Source organism: Mesocricetus auratus, unplaced genomic scaffold, assembly GCF_017639785.1.
Source record: "Mesocricetus auratus isolate SY011 unplaced genomic scaffold, BCM_Maur_2.0 Super-Scaffold_100010, whole genome shotgun sequence".
Taxonomy (NCBI): Eukaryota; Metazoa; Chordata; class Mammalia; order Rodentia; family Cricetidae; genus Mesocricetus; species Mesocricetus auratus.
Window position 1 is genome coordinate 16,683,996 of NW_024429194.1, and position 16,761 is coordinate 16,700,756.

General features: G+C 50.7%; 1 protein-coding gene across 2 annotated transcripts in view; it reads right to left on the reverse strand.

Moving 5' to 3' along the window:
- Positions 1-108: 108 nt before the first annotated feature.
- Farp2 (FERM, ARH/RhoGEF and pleckstrin domain protein 2) overlaps positions 109-16,761 on the reverse strand; it is a 95,203-nt gene continuing 78,550 nt past the window's right edge. For both annotated transcript variants that reach the window (XM_005077195.4, XM_021231269.2), the window contains exons 17-27: positions 16,667-16,748; positions 14,079-14,316; positions 11,949-12,079; positions 9,976-10,044; positions 9,214-9,303; positions 4,557-4,639; positions 3,737-3,855; positions 3,302-3,459; positions 1,945-2,052; positions 1,514-1,665; positions 109-781 (exon numbers count right to left, since the gene is read on the reverse strand). In XM_005077195.4, coding sequence (XP_005077252.1) covers positions 634-781; positions 1,514-1,665; positions 1,945-2,052; positions 3,302-3,459; positions 3,737-3,855; positions 4,557-4,639; positions 9,214-9,303; positions 9,976-10,044; positions 11,949-12,079; positions 14,079-14,316; positions 16,667-16,748 — 1,378 coding nt within the window. In that variant the 3' untranslated portion in view covers positions 109-633. The remainder of the gene's footprint in view (positions 782-1,513; positions 1,666-1,944; positions 2,053-3,301; positions 3,460-3,736; positions 3,856-4,556; positions 4,640-9,213; positions 9,304-9,975; positions 10,045-11,948; positions 12,080-14,078; positions 14,317-16,666; positions 16,749-16,761) is intronic.

Below are 16,761 nucleotides of genomic sequence, written 5' to 3' on the forward strand. Positions count from 1 at the left end.
GGTTTCTGTAGCCTCTGAGCTAGCGTCCCTTCTAAATGTTGTCATATGTCCTGATAGTTTCTTGTGGCCTGCTGGAGAGTAAAGTAAGGCAGAGAGGATGCTGGTGGGTGGGGTTATGTCCTTTTATTTTAAGTCACATAAGTGAATAGGAGTCATAGGCCTGCCCTAGTTGGTGAGAAATACTAGGAACTAATAAGGAGAGGCTCCACCCTCCCAGGCCTTGGTGGTGGTGGTGGGGTCTTTGGTTTCCTCTTGTCTAGACTGTGTGTGGGGATGGGAACCAGAGTAGCTTTTGCTGCAGTCCTGTCTGCTATGATCTGGAGGCTGACCCTGAGCTTATCACATAAGCCTGAGTATAGTGCTTGACTAAGGCAATGTGGATTTGGCTATCGGTGCTACAGGTAGAGGCTTCCGGCCAGTCCTCCACCAGGCTGCACTCAGAACAAACCGAGGAACCCTGCTTTCCTTTTCCTGGATCTCAGACACGTGTTCCAGTCACCACGAGCCTTCACTGGAGTTTGGGGCAGGGCAGAGCCCCTCCTAGAGGTCGGCAGTGCCACCCACCATGTGGTGGGATGACGGCTCTCATTGCTCAGCTCTGGGAATGACACCTACACTCCCTGCAGGCCTCGGTCATAGGTTCTTGTCCATGCAGGCTGAAGGACATTCCTCCTTCTCTCTGACCTCTGCCTCCAGCCCTGGAGAGAGATGGGAGCAGTCCTGGGCGAAACTTGGGGGTCTCTCCGGTGAGCTGCTGGCCCTTTCAATGACTTCCATCCACCTGTAGGGAGGGTCAGGGTTAGGCATAGAGCTAGTCAGTGAACGTGTGCTATCCAAGCATGAGGAAGTGAGTTTTGTCCCTAGCACCTGAGCAGGAAGCCAGGTGTGATGTGCACTTGTAATTGCAGCACTAGGGAGGTACTCACTGGACAGCCCAGCCTCACAGTGAGCCCCAAGTGAAACACTGTGTCTCAAAAAAATGAGGAGGCAGGTTGGGCCAGTGCAACCCTTAGCAGGTAACAGTACCTGCCATGCAAGCCAGAATCCACACAAAGGTACAGAGTTGTCCTATTACCTCCACACACATGCCCATGTTCCCTCCCTACAATAAAACATCTAATGGGGGGGGGCACTGGAGCAAAAGCTCAGTGGTTAAGAGCACTGGCTGCTCTTCCAGAGGACCCGGGTTCAACGCCCAGCACCCACATGGCAGCTCACACCTGTCTGTAACTCCAGTTCCAGGAAATCTGACACCCTCACACAGACATACACGAGGGCAAAGCACCAATGTACATAAAATTTTAAAAATTAAAATAAAAAGGATGCCTCGTAAAATTGTGCTTTGGTCACTGTATGTATGCATACATGTGTATATGTACACCAGTGCTCACATACAAACATGAACAAACACTGGAAACAAAACCCTGCATTTTTCAACCCTTGGTTCCTGAACTGGGAAATTTGCCTCTAGCTCTATGAATGGCAATGACCAAAACAAGCATGGCAGAGTCACCTTTCAAATGTGTACTTGCTCTCAGCCCGGAAGAAGTAGACGTGAGATTTGAATTGGAGCTTGAAGACGTAGTCTTTGCTGATGCCGTCAGTTTCCCTGGGGAGGCTCACGCTGTAGCCCAATAGTGGGAGACTGGCCAGGGGGTAGTCATCCTGGAGGTCAGCACATGAACAGGGTCACTGGGGTCGGGGACAGGTCTGCACTAAGGGAGCCCAGTATTCTGTGGCCTTCCCCAGCCCTCACTTAATCCCACTGATTCTCCCAAGAAAATGTTAGCTTGTACAGAGGAACCCACATGTGAGAAAGGATAATTCATTTTCATAGAAAAGGTGTTATAATGGTGGAGTCAGCATCAGAGCGGGAAGAGGAGATAGGTAAGCAGGTATGTGTCCTGTACTCTCTGTCCTACACTCCAGTTAGGCTCAACATACCTGATGAGTTTTATAGAAGAACAAGCAGAAGTTGGTGAAGACCACCCAGAGCTTCTGCCAGCCATTGCTGTTCTTGAACTTTCTCAGCAGATATCCCGAGAGCTGGTTCTGTCCGTAGAAAAGGCAAAAGCACTCTGCCCTCACCATAACCCTTTCTTGGCAGCTGTCACCAGCTCCATGACCCTGACACCTAGCCAGAATACCCCCACACAGGTCTCTGCATGTCTTCTCCAAGACAGGGTTTCTCTATAGCCCTGGCCTGGAACTCAGTCATAGACCAGGCTGGCCCCAAAGTCAAGAGATGTGCCTGCCTCTGCCTCCCAAGGGCTGGGATTGTAGGTATGCATCACCACCACCTGTCTGATGCTCAGCATTTTTTTTTTTTTTTTTTTTTTTGGATTTTCGAGACAGGGTTTCTCTGTGGCTTTGGAGGCTGTCCTGGAACTCGCTTGGTAGTCCAGGCTGGTCTCGAACTCACAGAGATCCGCCTGCCTCTGCCTCCCAAGTGCTGGGATTAAAGGCGTGCGCCACCAACGCCCGGCAATGCTCAGCATTTTTTAATCAATATGATTTGTGCATACTTAAGACCTGACAACTGGATGTTAGTCTGGGAACGGATGTCCCAAACATTCAAGTAGGATACTTCTCTTCCTGATACATAATAAAATTAGTTTTCCGACAAAGGACGCCATTTACAAACTTACAAGAAAACAACGTGAGGGTGGTGATGACATTGAACCAAGTTTGGAAGGCTCTTTGAAATTATGGGAGAAGGCATTTAAGTATAGCACTGGACAAGACACCCCAGCCAGCCCATCACCCCTCCTTTCTTCAGGGCCTGTGTCTAATATATGCTGCCTAGTTTCCCAAGAGTCCTCCACCTACTCTGATGTGTTAGGGATCTCACGGGGAGTCTTGAGCCTGGGCCCAACAAAATGGGATGAGACTGTGGAGAACTTGGAGTCCGGTGGAGGGAGCAAGTCCAGGAATGGGTGTGCAGAGGTGCTAGGCTGCGTAATGTGAGGGTTATGCTCGCTGTGTGGGGCGAGCATGAGCCCAGAAAGGGAAGTGGGCAGACCCGGGAGAGCACTGTCCTGGGACAAGAGTGGGCCTTTCGCCAGATCCCACCATAGATAACTGCTGCTCTCTGCCTTGACTCCCCCTACAACGCCAGGTGACATCTGGTGTGAAGTCCCTTTTCAAAGAGAGCTTGAGTAGATAGTGAGACCGAAACCGGTTTCTGCTGGGGGGAGGGAGGCAGGAGGCAGGAGGCAGCTGTCGTACTGGTTCCCTCCCAGGAGGCCAGCGCACCACTAGGGGAGACTTGTGGGGACTCAGTGCGCTCATGACAGCCTACCTCAACGGCTGCACTGTGGTCTGCTCTGGACACACTTGTGTTGCGGTACCAGCACACGTGCATTGTGGTGTTGGCCCGGTGCTGGCTGCTCCCTTCCAGGGAGCCCCGGGTTCCTCGAACATCTTCTGGTTCCTCCAGAGAGACCTCATCGGAAGACCCTGGGGAGAGTTAGCAGCGCCTGGCACCACACACCCATGAACTCCTCCAGGATCTGGGAACTAGGCCCTTGGTACCCAAGTCAGCAGCCAGACAAAAACCAGATGGTGCTAGGGATAGCCTGAGAACTCTTCCAGCTGGGCGTGGCCACCTATTTTCCTTGTGTGATGGAGGGAAGTTCATGGAGCCTGGCATGCTGGCCAAGATCAGGAAGGCAGTTTTTAGAAAAGCTTTCAGAGCTACAGAGGACGCTCCTGGGTGTCTTGAGTCAGAACTTACTGGGGATTCGAGTACACACTGGGCCTCCCAGCAGCACTGGGGATGTGTCACCAACACTCTTGGCTGCCTGGATCGCGGCATTCAGGTCCTGTGTCCACTTTTCCTTTTCTAGCCGAGTGCTGCAAAGGAGAAAGTCAGATTCACTGCCTCGGCTGGGCAGCTCCCTGGGCCTCGAGTCCTCGCCCTTTGTGTCAGGACACAGGTCTGGTTTGGGCCCCTGCTCCATCCCCTGGGTCCCCAGGATGGTCAGAGACACGCCTCCTCCAGCCTATTAAAGGATGGTCAGAGACACGCCTCCTCCAGCCTATTAAAGGGTGAGCTGGGAGGGGCTGAGAAGCGGAGCAGGCATTGGTGCTGGAACTAGGGGGTTTGTGATCAAAAGTCTCAACGTTGAAACACAGACTGGATTTGGTTCATGGTTAAGGTGGCATTTCCTGGTGGAAGGCACCAGCCAAGACAGATTTCACTGAGCACGAACTGCACCTGAAGAACTCACTAATCCAGAGAGGAGAAAGCCTCAGTTTGCTTATGTGTTGTGACCCCAGGCTGACTTTCACCATGACAAGTATTTCCCCTTGCCTTGGGGTTGGAGTGTTGGTGCCATTAGACCAACCGCTATGAACCCTTGGGCACAGGCACCCTCTCAGATGCACTATGGGTGGTCTCCTGAAAAACAACATCAACAATCCTTCCCCGCCCATCAGGGAGAAGATACCCTTTTTCTGTGTAACCTGGAAACAGCCGAGTCCCATGAGGCTCTGGGGGTTGGTATTGAAGCCCTCATCCCTGCAGCTGAATCCTGAAGAAGGCAGGCTCTTACCTGGCTGCTACCACGATTGTTTTCTGAGCTGTGTAGATGGTGAAGCAGTGAGGAACAGACCATTCGTTCTCGCTTTCTTCCACCTGTAGGTGAGGGAAGAGACCCAATGAGCTAGAGAATGCCAGCCAAGCCCAGACCTGAGACACACAAAATGGCTGCCAGCAATGCTAGGTGCAGCTGGCTTGGAAGGCTTGCAATCCAAGTCTATATAACTACAGGGAAGTTCAGGGCACACTTTATCCCTACATTCTGGCAGCTGCCACCAAGTGACTGAGGTCTGATCTAGAGACACTGAAATACTCACCGGTGGGTCCAGCACTATCAGCTGAAAATCAAGCAAAGAAGATGTTGAGCATCTTGGAAAACTTATCTGTCAACCTGGCTCTTTATCAGATGCCAAGAAAAGCCACTGCATACTGATTTCAACCGAATCATATTGATGACTCGATGGGATAATTCCAAGATAAAATATTACCAAATCAAGCCTAAAAACATGTATAAGAAGTGTCCTAGCACCAAGCAAGGTGGATTTAAAGAGTGCACGGATAGGTCAATGCTAGAAAGCTTAGTAACGGAATTCATCCCATCAGAGGTCAGAAAAGTGATTTCTTTACACACTGGAACAGCTTTGCTGAGAGCCAACACTTCTAGTATTTCTGACAGTAAATACCTTCTGCAACAGAAGGAAATTATCTCAATATGACCAAGCTCCTCTCTCAAGCCAAGAACCACTCTCTTTCTCCGAGTAGTTTGGATAAGGACACATACTATGTAGCCCTAGGATTGCCAGTTCCAGATGACCCAAAGAATGCACAGTTCCTAATACAGAGCCCACAAGACAAAAATCCCTGAGCTTCACTCTCCACAGAAGAGATCTGAATTGGCACCCTGCCAGCCATTTGACAGAATGTGGTCTGTTAGTCTTCCCCCAAGTTAATATTTGTTTCCTGTGATTTCAGTTGAAATGCTAATGGTGTTTTGGATTGTAATTTGTCTAAATGACTCCAAAGTTTACTTGGAATACTCGAATGTATTTAAAAACAGTGCACCATCAAGTGTATAATGTGTGTATGCGTGTGTGTGTGTGTGTGTGTGTGTGTGTGTGTGTGTGTGTGTGTGCAGAACTACCTTGCTGGCCTGCAAAGAACATTTTAAAAGTGGGGATCAGGATGTTAGGTTGCAGTCCCGCACACAGTGGCTGTCTCCACCCGGATGACACTGTAGCAGAGTGGACATAGAAGATGAGGTTGTCACACAGTACAGTCTTTCAGCACAGTGAGAACATGGAAGCTTTAACAAATTACAGGGAAAGTGACTACATGGAGGAAAAAACTACATCCTTAAGTAAGTACATCTAGCAAATTCTAGACATGGCTCAGCAGTTAAGGGTGCTCACTGTTCCTTCAGAGGACCAAAGTTCACTTGGACAGCTCCCAGTTGTAACACCAGCTCCAGGGCATCCAACACCCTCTTCTGGCATCCAAGGACACCAGAACACACATGCACATAAATAAAAATACATCTTAAAACATGCAAAAGGGCCACACTTTAATCCCACACACTCAGGAGGTGGGCGGAGGCAATGTCGTAAGTTTGAGACCAGCCTGTTCTACACAGTACCAGGACAATGGGCTAAGTAGAAAGACCTTGTCAAAACATCAAAAACTGAAAGCCCACCCATGTCATGTCTAACCTAAAAGGGCTAAATAAAGCCCTCATGGAAAGGATGGGAAGAGCTGGCCACAGCAATATGCCTACATCATTCCTTCAGCAAATGGTTAATGCCACTCTTTATATTTCAGAGGCCATTCCAAAATAAGACACTTCTACAAGATGGAGTTTTAAATCCCACTAAATTATAGAGAAGCATTTGAGGACTAGGGCTGAGCAGACAGCTCAGTGCAGTAATGAGTTCTGATCTCCTGCACCCATGGGAAAAGCTGGGTGTGACAATGAGCATCTGTCATCCCAGCCCTGGAGAGACAAGGTCAGGCAGATCCTGGAGCCCACTGGCTAGCCAGTTAGTTCTAGGTTCAAAGAGACTGTCTCACAAAATAAGGTGGAAATCAACCCAAAAGAACCCGATGTTGACCCGTGGACTCCACACTCATGCCCATGCCCATAGACACACACACCTCACCTGTAAAGGTTGACTAGCCAGTTTTACTACGAAAAGGTTTCACTAATGTGCACAAATGGAGACAAGACAACAGACACTAAGTGATTACTTTGCAGAAAAACAAAGTGCCAAGACTAGGGACTTGGTTAGCCTTGCCAATCTCCCAAGGGCACATCGGAGCTCACTGCGTGCCACCAGGTCCCTCCACTGCACCAGAGAAGTCAGAGAATGTAACAGCGTGCTCGGGATGAGTTAGTGAGAAAAGCAGCACTGTTCGTAAAGCAGCTTGTGGACGGTGGCAGCTGGGGACAACTCACACAGCTAACCCTGGAGTGACAGGTCACACAGCTAACCCTGGAGTGCCGTAGTCACAGTGGACGGTAGCAGCTGGGGACAGGTCACACAGCTAACCCTGGAGTGACAGGTCACACAGCTAACTCTGGAATGCTGTAGTCACAGTGGCATCTATCAGTATTCTCGGTCCCCCTCCCTGGGAATGTGTATTTTATAAAAGTAAGCCATCAAGTAACGGGGTTGGCTCCCAGAGGTGGCCCCTGCTGTGCTCAGCAAGTGGAATCACTGTTACGACATCCATTGAGGCTAAGCAGAGGCTACAGAGTCAGTAAGAATGGAACGCAGCGTGATGCTGCAGCAGTAGACAGGACGGCAGGGAGCAGCAGCGATACAGGACCACTGACTGCACTAAGATATCCTGGAAGCACGCTGCACTGCTCTTGCCTTCAGTGTCTCCAGGACAAGTTTCACACCAGGTTCTGGGGTCTGCATGAAGGGAAGACAGCCTCCAGATCAGCGGTTCTCGACCTTCCTAATGCTGTGACCCTTTAATACAGTCCCTCATGTCATGGTGACCCCAACCATAACATTATTTCCCTTGCTACTTCGTAACTGTAATTTGGTACTGTTATGAACTGTAATGTAAATGTCTTTTCTGATGGTCTTAGGTGACCCCTGTAAAAGGTCATTCAAGCCTAGGGAGGTCGTGACCCACAGGTTGAGACTTGCTCACTGCTCTAGATCTTCCCGACTGTGACTTTAAACAGGGATCTCTTTTTCTAAAATTTGTTCTGAGATTTTTCTTTTTATTTCATGTGTATCTGCACACCATGTGCAGGCTGTGCCCACACCTAGACAAGTGTAGGGTCCCCTGCAATTGGAGTTACAGAGGGTTGTGAGCCACCACGTGTGTGCTGGGGGTCAAACCTGGGCTAGCAGTCAGTGCTCTTAAGTGCTGAGCCATCTCCAGCTCTTAGTTTTTAAAGATGTGTGTTTGTGTGCTTCTGTGTGTGTGCACCTGTGTGAGTGTGTATGTACCTCTGTGTGTGTGTTAGTGTCTCTGTGTGTGTGTGCACCTGTGTGAGTGTGTATGTACCTCTGTGTGTGTGTCTGTTAGTGTCTCTGTGTGCCTCTGTGTGTGTGTCTGTGTGTGTGTGCCTGTGTGTGTGAGTGTGTGTTTGTGTGCCTCTGTGTGTGTGTGCACCTGTGTGAGTGTGTATGTACCTCTGTGTGTGTGTCTGTTAGTGTCTCTGTGTGTGTGTGCACCTGTGTGAGTGTGTATGTACCTCTGTCTGTGTGTCTGTTAGTGTCTCTGTGTGTGTCTGTGTGTGTGTGCCTGTGTGTGTGTTTGAGTGTCTGTGTGTGTGAGTGTGTGTGTGTGTGTCTGTGTGTGTGTCTGTGTGTGTGAGTGTCTGTGTGTTAGTGTGTGTTTGAGTGTGTGTTTGAGTGTCTGTGTGTGTGTTTGAGTGTCTGTGTGTGTGTCTGTGTGTGTGAGAGTATGTGTGTGAGCCTGTGTGTGTGTGTTTGAGTGTCTGTGTGTGTGCCTGTGTGTGTGAGTATGTTGTGTGCCTGTGTGTGTGCCTGTGTGTGTGTTTGAGTGTCTCTGTGTGTGCCTGTGTGTGTGAGAGTATGTGTGTGTGCCTGTGTGTGTGAGGGTATGTGTGTGTGCCTGTGTGAGTGTGTGTGTGAGTGTCTGTGTGTGTATGCCTGTGTGTGTGTCTGTGTGTGTGAGAGTATTGTGTGAGCCTGTGTGTGTGTGTGAGTGTCTGTGTGTGTGCCTGTGTGTGTGAGTGTCTGTGTATGTGACTGTGTGTGTATGCTCACAGATGGCAGTGAGTCCCTTAGCGCCTGACTTACAGGTGCTGGGAACTGAACTTGTCTTCTCTGGAAGAGCAGCAAGCATTCCTCACTGCTCAGCCATCTCTGCAGCTCTTAAGCAGGGAAACAGCTGACAACCCAAACCCACTCCAAGTTGTGGGTAAAGCGGGCAAACAACGTTAGGTGCTGGAGGAGACTGGCCGGGAAAGCTGCCGTGGCTTGAATATGGTGCAGTCCAGCAGTCAGGAAGAACAGCAGCCATGAGAAGTTGAAGCAGAACAAGACAAGCCCAACAGATCCCCTTAGTGTCACGTGGCCTGCTCACCACTGAAGGAGACCTCAGCCTTGCCATCGTATGAGGGAGGCTGAACAGAAGCCCAGCCCAGTACCCAAACACCGAACCTCAGGTAGGCTGATAGCACTCACCAGCATGCCGCATAGAGGAAGGAAGCCACGGATTCGGAAATGACTGGCCCCTGTGACACTCTTGCTTGTATACAGCAACATATCTGAGAACTGAGCGGTGGACAGATAAGTGAATTGTACAAACAAGGGACAAAGTTTCAATATAGATATAGTTAGACTCTGATGAACTACAGATGGCCATGGTGTGTCTACCAGATCTATGGAAGTAACTAGAGATTGCTGGGGGAGAATGCATTCTTTTGATCCTTTTGGATGAGGCATATGTAGTAGTCACATGGACTGGCAGAATTGGGGGGCTAGTCCCCAGTCCCCTCTGGTATCTGGTCTGGACTAGCTGGTAGAAGCAGCCAGGAGCTCTGGCTGGTGCAGACAGTCAGCTCCTCACCTGCATGGCGTAAGTCTGGGGCACTTGGTAAAGAAACCCGGTAAGATGAGGACACATGGTCAGTTCCTCTGTCCCCATGTTTCCAGGCCAGCACTGAGTCACCCTGGCTGCCGATGGGCTGCCAGAACATTCCTATAGCCATGTGGACATCTCTACGTTGGCTCTGCTTGTCTTCCCAGAATGTGGGACAGGAGCAAGCGGGCAGTGCAGGCCAAGCAACCGCTTCCCATTGCTCACTCTCAAGAGACCTCCTGATTTCCCAGGTGACTCTGAGCTGGCATGAAGCTTCTTGCGGAGCGCTAACTTTCCCGACAGAATCTGACCCACGGATTCCTCCCAGAATGGAAATGCAGTGTGGGGCACAGAGGGGAACATACCAGAAAAAACATCCTCTGCTGCAGGCCCTTCTTGGTGAGCTTGTGAAGGCAACCCTCCCGGATGAACTCCTGAAAGGTAATGAGGGTCCTGTAAGCAAGACTGCAACACACGTGTGCCGACTGGGCCACAGGTCACGGGAGCCAGCCTCTAGCTCGCTCGCCTGTGTGCACATGCCCCCGCGTGCGTGTGGAGGTCAGAAGACAACCTCAGGACTGGTTCTCTCCTGTCATTTTGTGGGCTGTAGGAGCAAAGCAGGGCGTCAGGCCTGCACTGCCTCTTCCTGCTGGGCTGTCTTGCCAGCCCCTCTGGTCTCCTTAAGCCCTGCTGAATGGCAGCCCTCTGTGGGAGTCATCCTACTCTCCAAATGTACCCCAACTACCCAAGTCCTGTCCTGGTGCCCACTTGGTGCCCAGCCATCTGCCTGCCCTGAGACAAAGGAACCAAGAGGTGCGCTCTCTAGTGGGGGCACTGCGAGACTAGGTCATGAGGAGTCTCCCCAGTTCTCTGTGGGAAGGCTGGGCAGAGCAGGTATGAGGAGGGGACAGTCTCTACAATCCCTGGGTTAGCTGCCCCGCACTGGGGCACTAAAGAATAAGCCCTATTGTCGCAAAGGCTTACAAAGTCAAGGGGCCATGTGTGGTGGCGCACGCCTTTAACCCCTGCGCTCAGGAGGCAGAAGCAGGTAGATCTCTGTGAGTTCATGGCCAGCCTGGTCTACACAGTGTAGTTCCAGGCCAGCCTAGGCTACATAGTGGGACCCTGTCTCAAAATAAAACAAACAAAGTCAAGGGAGGGCAATCTGAACAAAATGACGGAAGCCTGGGCGGGGACAGCCCTCCTGACACCAAGTAAGGCACACAAACGAAGACTACATGCATGCTTACTGACGTAAGATGAACAGCCCTAGCAGACATTTCCCTAGGAGACAGGAAGGTCTGCCTCCTGTCTGTGAACTTGTGCAGTACGTAGTACTTAGTAGGGCCAGTTACTAAGCTCGTCTCCAAAGTACCAAGTGTGGTACAAAGATGACAGGACACACGGACCCTTGGGACAGAACTGCATGTCCAGAAAGAAGGCCACACATCGACGGGGCTTTTAACTTTTATACGGGGGACAACTCGACACGTGCCAGGGTAGCCTGACAGCCACGTGCGAAGGATAATGGACGAAGCGGCTGGAAGGCGGGGCACGCGGCTCAGCTGGTGCACGCCAGGCAACCATGCGCTATCCCTGGTGTCACATAAACCGAGTGCCATGGGGCACACCGCAATGCTATCACTCAGGAGGTGGAGGCAGGAGGGCTAGAAGTTCAAGTCACCCTTGAATACAAGTGAATTTGAGGTCAGCCTGGGTTACATGAGACCCGGCCAATGAAAAAAAAGAACAAAAAACTAATAAACTAAAAACGAACAGGTGACTAATCTTGGGTTAGGAAATATTTCCTCGTATATGACTCTAAGGTATGAATAACTAAAGATAACTTGAGCGTCATTAAAATGAAAAGTTTCATTGTTATAAGTGATGTAACCAGTGAGGGTAAAGGGACAACTCAGAGAAGGGAAGAAATATTACAAGCATTAATTTGTTGCTCTCCATCTCAGATCTCTGGAGTGGAGTCTCACCATGCAGTCTAAACTGGCCTCAAACTCTCCTGCCTCAGCCCCAGTTGCTGGGGTTAGAGATGTGAACCACCAGCCAATGCTACTACGCCTCCTCCAGCCTCCCAGCACTGGTGGGTGGCTTGGCTACACTGTACACTACCAGAATGGGTCTGACCATTAACGCGTTGGTTTTGGGGTTTCTTTTTGGGGTAATGGAAATGTTCCCAATTAGCGATGATGACTACATAACTTTGTGGGTACACTGGAAGCCACTGGATTACGTACTTTAGAAAGGTGAGCTTTACGCTACGTTTAATAAAATTCAATTAAAGACAACAGACATAAAATCTTTCCCAAGCACAGCCACCTACCCTTCCAGGAGCGATGAGGTTCTCTACGCCGAGCAGGTCCCGCTGGAGCTCGGTCAGCTTCTGCAGGTTTTCTAGCCGGGTAAGGCTGTGCTGGAGCCTGGTGGTCACTTCTGTGATGGCCTGCAGTGCCTCTGTGTGGAGAGACCCCTCACTTCAGACCCCTGAATAAGACTCCCCCACTCTCTGCCTAGGGAGAGAGCCAGTGTTCTATAGATGGCTTTAACCTGAGGGACCGCAGACTCCCACTGGCATAAGCTCCTGTTCAAGTACAGTCCCGGGAAGCTTTGACTCTGTTGAACCCAAGGGGCCAGCTTGGTGAGAAAAGGGCAGATTCTATAAACAAGGCAAAACACTATAGTTCTTGAAGGAGAACAGGCCATTGTGCCGTAAATAGCTGAAGTAACTTACTTCGTTTTTGGAACAGATGCCCACCTATAGCGGAAGCAAATCTAAGAGGTCAATAAAGGAAACTCACTAGGGTGAGCATGAACTCAACACTAGCCCTGAGTAGGTGGTGCTGTCTAGAAACAGCCGCTTACCCAGTCCTGCCCCTCTGCTGCCCCTATGCGGTGACCGCCTTCCCTGCTGGAACCACTCATGGGGACCGCTCTCATCTCTTTTAAAACGAGTTTCATTTTTAGTCATGTAAATGTGTGTGGTTGTATGTGGTTATGCACACACCTGAGTGCAGAAGCCCTTGGCGTGTAGACGGGGGCACTGGATCCCCTGGAGCTAGAGTTACAGGAGATTGTAAGCCACCTGGAATAGATGCTGGGAACCAAACTCGGGTCCTCTGCAAGAGCAGAGAGTGCTCTTAACCACTGAGCCATCTCTCCAGCCCCTGGGTCCCCCTTTTAATGGAACCCCCCTGCCTGACTGCTGTGCCTCTCACTTGTGGTTCCCCTCCACCAGCAGCCTGACCAGGTCTCCAGCCCTGAATACACCCCCTTATTCTCAGTCCCACGCTGACAGGGACTTCACGGGATCCCAGGACAATTAGAGTTCCTTATAGAGGCTTGTAGCTTTCAGAGGCAAAAGCAAATTAAGAGGGGAACACACACGAAATCATCATTGACAAATCATAAACATATTATTCTATAGATGCTGCGTACACAGCATTGAAAATGCCAGGCAGGACCTGAGCGATGTCACCAGTCTGAACAAGAGCCATGGTAGCTGCAGCCTGCAGATTCTGAGTGTGTGCATTGCCTTGTTCTACCTCTGCAAGCCTGGGCTGTAGCAATGGTTCAGTGGTTGGGAACATAACTCCTCAGCAGAGAGGGTTCTAGGCTCAGTTTCCAGCACCCTCATGACATTTCATAACCAGCCGTAACTCCAGCTCCAGAGGACTCCAGTGACCCTAATTCCTGGACCCCAGTGACCCTGCTTCCTGGACCCCAGTGACCCTAATTCCTGGACCCCAGTGACCCTCCTTCCTGGACTCCAGTGACCCTCCTTCCTGGACCCCAGTGACCCTCCTTCCTGGACCCCAGTGACCCTGCTTCCTGGACTCCAGTGACCCTCCTTCCTGGACTCCAGTGACCCTTCTGCCTCAACCTCCTAAGTAGCTAGGATTACATTACATCCATGAGTCACCACTCCCAGCTAATTATATTTTAGCAATAATTTCAATGACTTATAGACAGAATCTTCTTGTATTAAATTTATGCTATAACTAAAATTTCTATTTGTAAATGAACAGGATTTAAAATTCATTTTCTGCCCCTCTAACAAAAAAATATGATTCACATATGCCAGAAAGTTCCAACAGGCTGCTTGGCTCAAATATTTGCTAAAGTTTAGAGTCAGGTCTTCCAGGACAGAAACACCCACAAGAAAGAGGTCATTCTGGGATATGCCCTTCTGGCAGTGCCCTTGTGTAAGTGGCCCTGACAGGAGAAGGCCACCTTGGTCCCAGTACTCCACCCTAAGGAAGGTGATGAGGCTGAGAAAGACTGTGCCAGGGAACAGAAAAGGTAGGTCCTGAATCAGCTGAGAAGAGGCAGTGCGGACAGGCAGTTGTGAGCACTGGGGCTGCCAGCCCTTTGGGTACAACGTGTAGCCCACAATTCCCTCCCAGCCCACAATTCCCGCCCACCCTCAGAGCACAAGCACAAGGCCCTCACCCACCGTGGCAGTCGGCATAGTCACGGTGTCCAGGGGAGTAGTGCGCACACAGACGGCTCAGCAGCAGGCGGTAGTGTACGAGCCTCTGGACCGGCTTCAGCAGGAATGTGTTGAGAGGCAGGTAGCAGACCTTCTGGAGTTCAAACTCTTTGTAGACAGCCTCCAGCTTTTTACAGTGCTTTGTGGCCTTTTCCAGTTCTGTGAGGACCTCGTCGTGTCTTTGGAAGTAGCTGGTAAACTCCTGTTGAGGCACGAAAGGACACCGCTCAGGTGAAGAGACATGATGGGAGGATGGGGCAGTGTCCGCGGGAAGGAAGGCGGCTTGTCTGCCCGGAAGAGCCCCAGTGCCGACCTCACGTAGTAGCAGGAAATGCCGACGGGGCACACGGGGATGCACAGTATGGTAGGTACAAGCCAAGCTTCTGTTTACACAGGACTCCATCTTTCCCCATCGTAGACTCTACCACACTGTGTACCTCATTCCGTTCCCAGGGTTCAGGGCTCCTCCACAGCTGGTCCTCACCACGGCCCTTGCTCACCGATCCCTCCCCGCGCTCTCATGTGGTGGAAGGCCACGGGCCTTTCCTCCATTTGTGGACAAAGAATGGAGCTCAGAGGCGAGGGGAGCTGGAGCTCGCCTATGGACACACTGAGAACTAAACCCCATTTCAGCTCCCTCTGCCCAGGCTCGGTGCCCCACTCAGTCACTGGAGAGGGCGAGCAACCATGTTTTGGGAAATGCTGTTCTGAAGGGGTCCCTGCACTAAGGGCTACCCGGCTGGAAAGGTAACTATGGCTGTGGGGACTTCCGTTTCAGGCACTGTGTTCTGAGGACTCTGTGCTGGAAAGAGCATGATCCTAGGAGACCCTGTTGGGGTAATGCTAAGCTGAAAAAGCGTGTTCTGAGACCCACTTCTCTAGAGGGAGTGTTGCTGCAGGGTGACTGCTTTGACGGGAGCCCTGTTTAGAGGACTCTGTCCTGAGGGTAAGTGTGCTAGAGAAAGATATTCTGAATAAAGCCTGATTCTGGGGAGCACTGTTTTAAGCTGTCTAGGGAAATGTCTTGGGACAATGATATTCCCAGAGGAACCTTCCCTGGGGGACACTGCTTTAAGTAGCAGGAAATGCTGATATTTAGTAGCCAGGCGGTGGCAGGGCACACTGTCAACCTCAGCACTTGGGAGGCAGATGCAGGTGGATCTGTGTGAGTTAGAGGCAAGCCTGGTCTATGAAATGAGTTCCAGGACAGCCAGGGTTAAACCAAAATCCAACCAAACAAACAAAAATGAAAAGAAAGAAACTGTAAAGAGAAATAGTGCTCTGGGAAACGTATTGTGAAGGGAACCCTGCTATGAGGAACCCTTCAGAGAAATTCTGTGAGCAGTACGCCCCATTCTGAAGGGAACTCATTTCTGAGGGAGGGAGAAAAAGATAAATCATATTGAGGGGAATGTATTCTGAGGAACCCCTTCCTGGGGGAAAGCCTCATTTCCTTCCCCCTTCTTACATGCACGCACGCATGCACGCATGCACATGGTGTTTTTTGAGACAGGGTTTCTCTATGTAGGCCTGGCTCTGCCTGCTTTTACCCCCCAAGTGCTGGGATTAAGGGTGTACACCCCCATGCCCTCTCAGAAGTGGGTACCAGGCCCACGGGAACAGGAGTTACAGGCTGTAAGACACAATGTGGGTGCTGGGAACCCAACCCAGGTCTTCTGCAGGTGCTATAAGTGCTCTAACCACTGTGCAATCACCCAGCCCAGGACGCTGTTCTGAGAACACTGCACTGAAGGAACATTGCAGCAGGAGGGAGCCGTAACTCTGGTGAACAACATTCTGAGAGGAGACACAGGGGTCTGCCCTTCCAGGAGAACACATTCTACGAAACCCGGTGCTGAGAGGAACCATGCTTAGAAAAAAGCAGTTCTGAGGTGGTAAGGCCACGCTAGGGAATACTACTGAGGGGAAGACATTCTGAAGGGAAACCTAGGGGGAGGTGGTGCTGAAGGGAAGCTGTACCGAGCAAGCCCCTCCTGAAACCATATTCTGAGGAGAGCTGCTCTGTAGGAAATACTCTCTTGGGGAAAACATCATTTTCTGAGAGGCCTTTGTTTGAAGCATGTCTTCTTAGGTGAAACCTTGTTCTGGGGATTGGTGTTGTGAGGGGAACCTTGCTAGGAATTACACTCTGAGGGACAGGCAGCTCTGAGGGGACCCTGCTCGAAGAAGGTCTGTTCTGAAGAGACTCTGTGAGCACTAGGCCTCTAGGGAACCATGTTCTGGGGAGGATCCTGCCCTGAAGGAAATCCCTGAGACAACTGCTCTGAGGGACACTATTAAATGTAGAATGCTGTTCAGGGAACAGTTTTGGAAACAATGCTGCTCTTCAGAGAGCCCTGTCCTGAGTGGACCGTTCAGGCAGGCACTGGGCAGACAAGAACCCTCTTCTGAGGGAGCCCTGTTGTGGAGAATGAGGAGATGAACGTGTTCTTGGGAATGCTGCTGTGAGGAATACTGTTCTGAGAACAACATAGACGCTTCCTTCACCGCTTCCAAGCTCGGCCTGGAGTTACCACACAAACCTGTCTTACCTTTAGCTGACGCATGTTCCTGAGGAGGATGTCCCCAATTCGTTGATGATCACCCTTTAATTGGGCACTGGAGGGCAACTCCCTGGATTAGAGGA